Source organism: Chinchilla lanigera, unplaced genomic scaffold (assembly GCF_000276665.1).
Source record: "Chinchilla lanigera isolate Chin_1 unplaced genomic scaffold, ChiLan1.0 scaffold00034, whole genome shotgun sequence".
In the NCBI taxonomy this organism is placed as follows: domain Eukaryota; kingdom Metazoa; phylum Chordata; class Mammalia; order Rodentia; family Chinchillidae; genus Chinchilla; species Chinchilla lanigera.
In genome coordinates this window covers 12,843,922-12,852,429 of record NW_004955435.1, presented here as the reverse complement: position 1 = coordinate 12,852,429, position 8,508 = coordinate 12,843,922, and the positions used below count along the sequence as shown (strand labels likewise).

Sequence of the window (8,508 nt, the reverse complement as noted above, 5' to 3'; positions counted from 1 at the left end):
ATATACACACACACACATATATACACAAACACACACGGGTATGTACACAAGAGAGCTGGAGGGGGAGGAAAAATTGATAATAAAGAATTCACTGGTGTGATTACACAGGCTCACATATCCACAATCTGTAATCAACAAGTGGGAGATCCAGGAGAGCCAATGTATAATTCTAGTCCATCTCTGAAAGCCTGAGAACCAAGAAAGCCAACCGTGTAAGTTCAAGCTGGAAGGCTTGAGACTGCCAAAAAAGCTGATGCTTCAATCCAAGCCTAAAGGCCAGGAAAGACCAATATTCCAGTTCAAATAATAAGGCAAGAGTTCCCTCTTACTCAGCCTTTTTTATTCTATTTACGCTTTCAGTTGATTGGTTGAGGCCCACTTACAGAGAGAGTAATGTGCTTTACTGAGTCTACAAATTCATATGTTAATCTCACCCAGGAACACCCTCACAGACATACCCAGAATAGTATTTGATCAAATATCTGGGCATCCTACGACCCAGTCAAAATTAACCATCACCAGCTCCAAACTGCATGTTTTCACACCTTTGAGTCTATTGGAATATATGGTCCAAGTCGTGTTGTGGGGTGGCTTCCACCATATGCCAGGGTAACTCAGACACTTCTACTTTGCTACTCTTCCCAGATCTTGTTGGTCTTTATGATAATTTGGCCTCCCGGATTCTGGTGACTAAGCAACACCATCTGGCCTCTATGACTTGGGAGGATGTGTAGGGTGATATCATTACCATAGTTATGAATGAGCCCTAGCTCTGTGATTGCTTCTGCAAATGTCAGTCCAGGTTTGCAGCAAACTTCTTAATGACGCTGTTGCTACTCTTTACCAGATCATTTTTAATGGCTTTGGTGAATGGTACATCTTTTGGATCCTTCTATGAAACATAATGATCCGGCTTCACATAATATACCCATTCCAGAACTCCCCATTTCCCCATCTTTTTATTCATTCCTCCACCACAAATCAGGAAAACTAAAGAGACTGCTACTTTGTTCAATATTGGGCATTACTGTCTCCAGGTTTCTATAATTCCTTCAGCAGTGAGTTTGTTTTGTTCCCCTAGAGGCCTTATCAGTGTGTCAAATCCTGTGTCTGAAGAAGTATCTCCAAGTCAACGAATCTTGATGATCTAGTTTTATATTCTAGGTCCTCTGGTCAAGTAACCATTGGAGCAGGGGTTTACTAGGTCTTACTACAGAGGAAGATAACCTCTGCAAGCTTTGAAGTACACAGAGATCTGCAAAACAAATATCATTAAGGGTATCCTGCCAGATGTCCCATCACTTGCTTCATGGTCTCTAGTTTTTCTAATAGGGCCCTGATTTGGCTGCACATTTAAATGTCTATGGAGTTCTGTGACTCTATCATGTTGTGAGTCTGGCTCAACTGTGTCAGTTCTTCCACCACCAAGAGATAAAAGTTTCTTTGTAAGCTACTAAATTGACACTTTCTCTTTCAAATGGCCATTACCAAAGCGGGACCTTGGCTTTCTCACCTCTCTTCAAAGTGTCCACACAAGTTAGCAGTAACCTGACAACCCCATTGTCCTAATAGGCATCCCCCCCAATGTATTTCAAATATCTGAAATTATACCTGCAAGGGCTTTTCCCCCACTGGGATATTTTCCCAAGTTACCAATGTTGAACTGTTCAGCAACTGGCTCACTTCCTTGTCCTAAGAACTACCCATGTACCTATGCTGCTTAGGATGGCATCCTGTTTGCCCATGAGGTAGTAAGTCAGACCTAAAGCCCCATTCCATGTTTTCTTGGATCTGTACTAGCATGACCTGTGTTAGTTTGGATTCTCTGAGAAGCAAATGCCAAGGTAGAATTTGGTGAGCATTAGTTTCCTAGGGTTGGAGGTTTGAACAACAGAAATTTATCACAGTGCTAGAGGCTAGAAGTCCAAAATCAAGGTATCAATGGGTTTGGTTTCTTTTGAGGTCTCTCTCCCTTGTCTGAATATAGCCTTCTCACTGTGCCCTCACATGGTCTTTCCTCTATGTGCATCTGTGTCTATCTGTGTATCCTTGTGTGTGTGTGTGTGTGTGTGTGCACATGCATACGTGCACATACATGCACATGTGGATTTGTGTGTATGTTACATGGGACTGAACCTAAGACTCTTGCACTGAGTTAGATCCCCAGCCTCCACCCAAGTGGTGCTCAAACTTGCAATCTTCCTGCCTCTGCCTCCCAGAGTGCTAGGATCACAGGCATGTGCCACTAGGCACAGTTTCAAATTTCCTTTCTTTATAAGAACATCAGTCAGACTGCATAAGTTACCCTAACAGGTTCATTTGAACATAAGCACCTCTTTAAAGGTTTTATATCCAAACGATCATATTCTGAGGTACCAATAGGGCTTCAACGTATGAATTTTTTGGAGGACACAATTAACATCTAAAATATATCCAGTACTGGGGGAAATATCTATGAAAGGAAAGGGAGCAGAAGGTGAGAGAGCTTACAGACTATGATAGAAGTCTGACTCGTATGAAAGCAACGGAAAAGAATAAAGTGGATAGGCACCATCTCAGACTGCCGCACAGTACTAACAGGGTTTCAGCTAGGACAACAGTTGTCCCTAGGCAAAGCTTCCTGGGCCTTCATTAGTACTCCTGCCACGGTTAGTCACTGGCCAGGACAGGCCAGCATTACTTCTAGAGAGGCTTGCAAGAATCACAGCTACTTAAAACTTCCGATATTCTAGAGTTAAAATGTTTTGTTACTTTAAAATAGTCCTACAAAATGATTGAGGCAAAAGATCTTATTCAGGGAAGCAGCCAAATATAAATGTCTTTTTATGTAAATAACAAATTGTAGGCAGAGGTAAATGAACACGTGATTTGTTGAATATAGTATTTAAGACAAGCAGAGACTTGAATAGAATTATCAATATATTTTCTGCCATTTGCCCAAGGATGTCTGACATGAACTGATGATATATAGTATTTGCGATCAAATCTATTTCCAATACTTATTAACTTTGCAAAACAATTTGTTCATTTCAGAGGAACAAAAAAGCTTTGAAAATATAGTTGAAAAAATATGCTTTATTGTAACACAGAACTTGTGCTTCATCTCTAAAATAATTATTGCAGCTTTCAATTAGAGTCTAGTTTTTCCTTTCTTTGCAAAAACATCCAAAAATGTAACAAACTGTTTGAAAGCCCTCATTCTATGACTGAATGCAGGACTTTCATTAATGTCCAGATGACAATTCATCTCCACATCTCTCAGTATTTCACTTAGAAAGGTTGTGATGAACAAAGTTTTGTCTATTTTATTAAAAATATTTAAAAATTTTTAAGACTAGTGATTTGAAATACTGAATTTTCTTACTCAACTTCTCCAGTTCAGGGCTTAGAGGATATCTCAGTGGTAGAAAACTTGCCTTGCACATCCAAGGCCTTGGGTTCAATACCTAGCACTCAGGAGGGAAAAAAAGGAAGAAAAGAAATGTGGGCTAGGGATACAGCTCAGTCATACTTAACATGCATACAGCCCTAGGTCCAACCTCGAGCACCATCAAAAACAAATAACAAAAAAGCTTTTTACTTCTCCAAGAGGCACATTAATCTCGGTGACTAAAACGCAATGGGTAACTACTTGTTTATTTACTCAACAGATATATCCAGAGCATCTATTATAAGCCAGAAGGTAGGGTGAATAAAACATAATAATAGTCCTCAAAGGATTCACATTTCATTACTTTCCATTTCCTCCCTTAATTTAAAAATACACATAAAGTTTACCTATTTAACTATTTTTAATACAGTTCAGTGACATTAAGTACATTTGCGTTATCAGACAATGATCACTACCATCCATCTCCAGAACTATCTTCCTGAACTGAAACTCTGTCCCCATTAAACAGTAAGTCCTCGTTCTATTTCCTCTATCCCTATACAACCATTATACTTTTGTCTCCATGAATTTGACCATTCCTCATGTGAATAAAACCATATACAGTATTTATCTTTCTGTGCCTGACTTATTTCACTTAGCATAACATCTTCAAGCTTCGTCCAAGCTGTACCATGTATCAGAATTTCACCCCTTTTAAAGCCTGAAAATTCAATGTACATATATACATTTTCTCTTCAAATACTTTAGGTTGAAATTGCTAATTATTTCTAAAACGAAACTTTTTAAAGGTAGTCTGTAGCATTCCGCTAGTTATCCAGTTGCCAGTTAGTTCCGTTGTCTGCTTTTACTGCCACCCCACCCCTACACATGTATAAGGTGTCCTCTTTCATGGCTATAGTCTTAGAAACATTTCCTGCCTCTTGTCCTCTGTACTTCTTTGTAGTAAGTTATCGGAACAGTAACACTCTTTCTAGAGGATTTTTGAAAGCTAAACGTCTAGTTTGTATATAGTCAGAAATAGTTGCAAGGTAGGCAATTATGGGTATAAAGAGAACTCAGGCTGGGGGTCCTTCTTGCTGGTTTATTAGTCTCTAGTCAACCATTCTGATAAAGTTTATTTTGCTCCAAGACCTATGTGCTTAGTTTCCCAAGATGTTTAATAACTTTCTCAGTTGCTGAGTCTAGTTTATTCTCTCATGTTTTACTTTCCTTCTTCTTGTCCATAACAAGCTGTGACTTCCTTTCATTTATGTTATATATGGCATGAACATATTTATCTACAGGAGTACAATTTATGAGACATTCACCACTGTATCTGATCTTAGTAGGGGCTGCAGAGCACCTTGCATTCCTGAGTATTGAAGAAATATTATTATATTACATTTAAGTATGTATAAGTTTAAAAAAATACTTCTAAAGAGCAGGTTTAGTGAATATATAACCAATTTTTTTTTTAACAGAAAGCCACTGACAAGCACAAGAAAGCTAAAAGGTTATCATTCTTTTCTCAGAAATCTAACATACCTTTAAGGATTGCTACTTGAAATTTCTGTTTTCAGGTCGTGAGTTCAGTTCCTCGTACCGGAGAAAAACCAAAAAAAAAAAAAAAAAAAAAGAAAGAAATTTCTGTTTTCAATTAGTGCCACACATCTGATGGCTAGACACTACAAAAAACAAATTCCTATTGAATTCAGGAGGAATTCAGACATGGGCTGGTTTGTCAGCTACTTTTCCCTTGCTGATAATTGTCACTGTTGTGACAATTCTTCAGGGAAAGGGAATAAGAGAGGGGGCCCATACAAAGTTCCAAGATGTTACCATGTTGGTTGAGGGTTCTTGATCAATTCATACAGAAATCATGAACTGGCAAAGTGTAGCTCTCTTAGTGTTAACAGCCCTGAGCTTTGAATGCCAGTGGTTATCAGCTCTTGGGTTAACATCCCTTATGGCCGCTCAGAGCAAGTGGCTACTAGCAATCCTGGGGAACCCCTCCAGCCACTAGAGGTGCTAGCTCCTGACAATTCTCTGCTGCTCTCTGCTATTCTCTGGCTGCAAGTCACTTTTGGAATTGGCAGCTGTGGCCTTTGGTGTTACTAGCTCATTGTGCTCTACTAGAGACAGAAATGGCAAATAGACCAGAGTATGCCACCCAGAAGCTTTATTAGGACTTACGTTGCAGCTGAGAGGGGAACAGTGCATAGACCAATCCATTAGAATATCTTGATTAGTTTCTTTTTCCCATCGCTCTACCCTCCCTTCATCCCCTCTTCCCCTCCCTATTTACAAAAGTTTTGTTTCCATTTTTTCCTTCTTTTCGGTAATGCTTCTGATTACTCACATTGTTTCTTGATTTTTTTTTTCCGGTACCGGGAATCGAACCCACGTCCTCCCGCTTGCCAGGCAGGCGCTGTGCCACTGAGCTAAATCCCCAGCCCGTATTTCTTGATTTAAAAGAAAAGCAAAAATAAGATTGTTGGCCCAGTGTTGTTGTTGTTCTGTAGTGTCACTTATTTAAAAAAAAAACAAACAATAATTTGACCACCAAAATTGGTATATATAAAGCCTGACACCATTCTAACAAAGGTACAAATTTCTTTTAAAAAATGTATTTACCTTCTATGAAAACTTTGTACCTTTTGACCAACTTCTCCTTACCCAATCCAACAATGACCCGCCTCTCTTTAACAAATAATTCACTTTCCGTGTTCTTATGAAGCTATTTAGGTGTTCTTTTACCCTTAGGGAAGGCAAGCAAGAAGCACAGAATAAGGTATTCTTCACCAATATCAGAAATTCTGAACCAGACCCTGAGTTCTGCACTACCAGCTCCGAAACCTGTGTGGGATGGTGGTGATCTAAGGAAGACCTGGTAGTATTACCTTAACCATGCAGAAATCTGAATATTTTCTTACGGACTAAAACCCATCAATTTTTCTCAGTGAAGGAGTCTGGCTCAGACCCACTACAGCGCACGCTCAAGTCGGAAGGCCTCAGCAGAAACTGGAGAAGACAGCGCCAGAGCCGACCGTGACAGCCAGGAACCCAGGAAAAAATATGGAGAAGCAGAACGTGTTGAGGAAATGAAACTAACGTCCTCTCACTGAGATTACGGGAGCTGGCGAGGGACTTATCAAGTCAGAATTAGACATCCCAACTCCCCGCACAAATTCTCAGTTGCCAATCTTGGGGCAAGTCCACACCTTCTCGAAAAAGCTTACTCTCACCGAGAGCCTCGAGTTCCCAGCGCCCCTAGCGACCGCCGGCAAGGTAAAGCGGAAGAACGCCGCTTATCCCGCCCCACTGGCGCTAACCGAGGTCCGACGAGGAAGAGCCCTGGTCCAATCACCTGGGACAAGTACTGCAACTAGCCAATAGAAAGCTGGCACGGGAGGGCGGGCCAAAGGGGTCGCGAGCGCATGCGCAGTAGGGAGCAGCGGGGCCTTGGTGCTGTGACCGTGTGATTTGAGTTGGGTGCTGGTGGACCTGTGTTAGTCTTCAGAAACGTAGCGTAACCACTGTCGCCTTCTACTGTCCTCGCCATGTTCCTCACGCGGTCGGAATACGACAGGTCCGTGCGGCGGGGAGAAGCGGGTCGGGATTCCGGGGGGGTGGGCTCGGAGCCCGGCCGCGGCCTGCGTTCTGCCGTGTCATGGGGCGCTCCGGGAACCCGCGTCTGGGGACCTGGGGATTTCTCGCCCTCCCCAGGTGCCTGCTGTCATTCCCCAAGCTAACCCTGAGCAGATTGGCTGCGCTTATCCTACCGCTGAGTCACTGCTGAGTCCTGACTGCGGAAGCGAGAAGCCTGGAAAAAGGATGGAGAGAATCAGGACTCCGACCTTTAACCCGAAGAAGTTCGGGGGTCCCCCTGTCCCCGTTCATCTTCTCGTGCTAAATAGGATTGCTTTTTTTTTTTTAAGTGACACGTGTTGCCTGGAGTAAAAAGCACAGGGTGACTATTAAATGGGTGTGAGTGGAGCGCGCTGGGATGTAGCGCTTCTGCAAAAGCGCGAGAGCAGTCTCAGGGGTGCCCGGACAGATTCGTCTGGGAATCTGACTTTCTAGGAACCAGCACTTAGAATGGTTCTCAGAAGATTTCACATCGTACTTTCACGTCTAATATTTTTTTTAACTTTCATAAAAATTCAAAGCGAGTTAATTTTAATGTGATGCTTAAAGGCCAAATGTAGTATTTTCAAAAATCAAAGGAGTTTGTCTTTATTTTAAAAAGAAACATTTAGAGCTTGGAACTGTTAAATCGTACGTATTTATGCTGTAGACATTTTTACTTTCAGTTTCTGTTTTGATCGGTAAGGTTTTCACTTAGCTGTTGGTTTAAAGGCTGGGAAAGCTGATTTCTTTGTACGAGGTAGCTTGAGAAGCTTCTTTTCGAATATGTTGATGCTGTCAGTTTTATCACCTGGAACTACCACATTTTACCCTTTTATTGACTCGTAGAAGGTGTATGTCACATTTAAAACCATCTTTACCTACCGTAGTAAAATACATTGATTTTGTTAGTCGGTATTTAGTTTCCAGGGCATTAAGAGAATCATCTTTGGACGATACAGTTTTGGGTTAAGGTGTGTATGAGAAAATTGTGATCCTCATCAGAAAGCCTTAAGTTTTGTTATCATTCGTATATATTTGTTGTTTTGTATCTTCCCGAGAATACTGAAAATACAGCCCTTACTTCTTAGCTAATGTACATTGTCTTAGGTGCTGGTCATACAGCAGTAGACAAAAGCAAGATTCTTGGACATCTGGGAGGCTGTTCTAAAGAACTATGTACAAAACTAATTGTAGTATGAGACAGAAATGTATGGATATTAGAGGAATTTAAGTCAGCACTGGAAGTTGTGATGAGAGATGTTGTGTCCAGTAATAGATATCACTGAAGGAGGTGATATTTAAACTGGGTATTGAGGGGCTGGGGATTTAGCTCAGCGGCAAAGCGCCTGCCTGGCAAGCGCAAGGTCGTGAGTTCGGTTCCCGGTACCGGAGAAAAACCAAAAAAATAAATAAATAAAATGAAAAAAGAAGAGGGCAGCAGGACCATGTGCTCAACATGATAAAGACACTGAGGCTCAGCCCAGGCTGTCAGCTGCCAAGCCAGGATA

At 41.4% G+C, this 8,508-nt stretch overlaps 1 protein-coding gene and 1 long non-coding RNA gene across 3 annotated transcripts in view; one reads left to right on the top strand and one right to left on the bottom strand.

The window, feature by feature from the left end:
- LOC102029002 overlaps window positions 1-5,807 on the bottom strand; it is a 13,196-nt gene extending 7,389 nt beyond the window's left edge. The window contains exon 1 of the long non-coding RNA XR_261683.2: window positions 4,916-5,807. This is a non-coding gene — a long non-coding RNA (uncharacterized LOC102029002). The remainder of the gene's footprint in view (window positions 1-4,915) is intronic.
- Window positions 5,808-6,798: 991 nt separating this feature from the next.
- Window positions 6,799-8,508, top strand: part of Psma5 (proteasome subunit alpha 5) — a 22,495-nt gene continuing 20,785 nt past the window's right edge. For both annotated transcript variants that reach the window (XM_005388853.2, XM_013516454.1), the window contains exon 1: window positions 6,799-6,959. In XM_005388853.2, coding sequence (XP_005388910.1) covers window positions 6,931-6,959 — 29 coding nt within the window. In that variant the 5' untranslated portion in view covers window positions 6,799-6,930. The remainder of the gene's footprint in view (window positions 6,960-8,508) is intronic.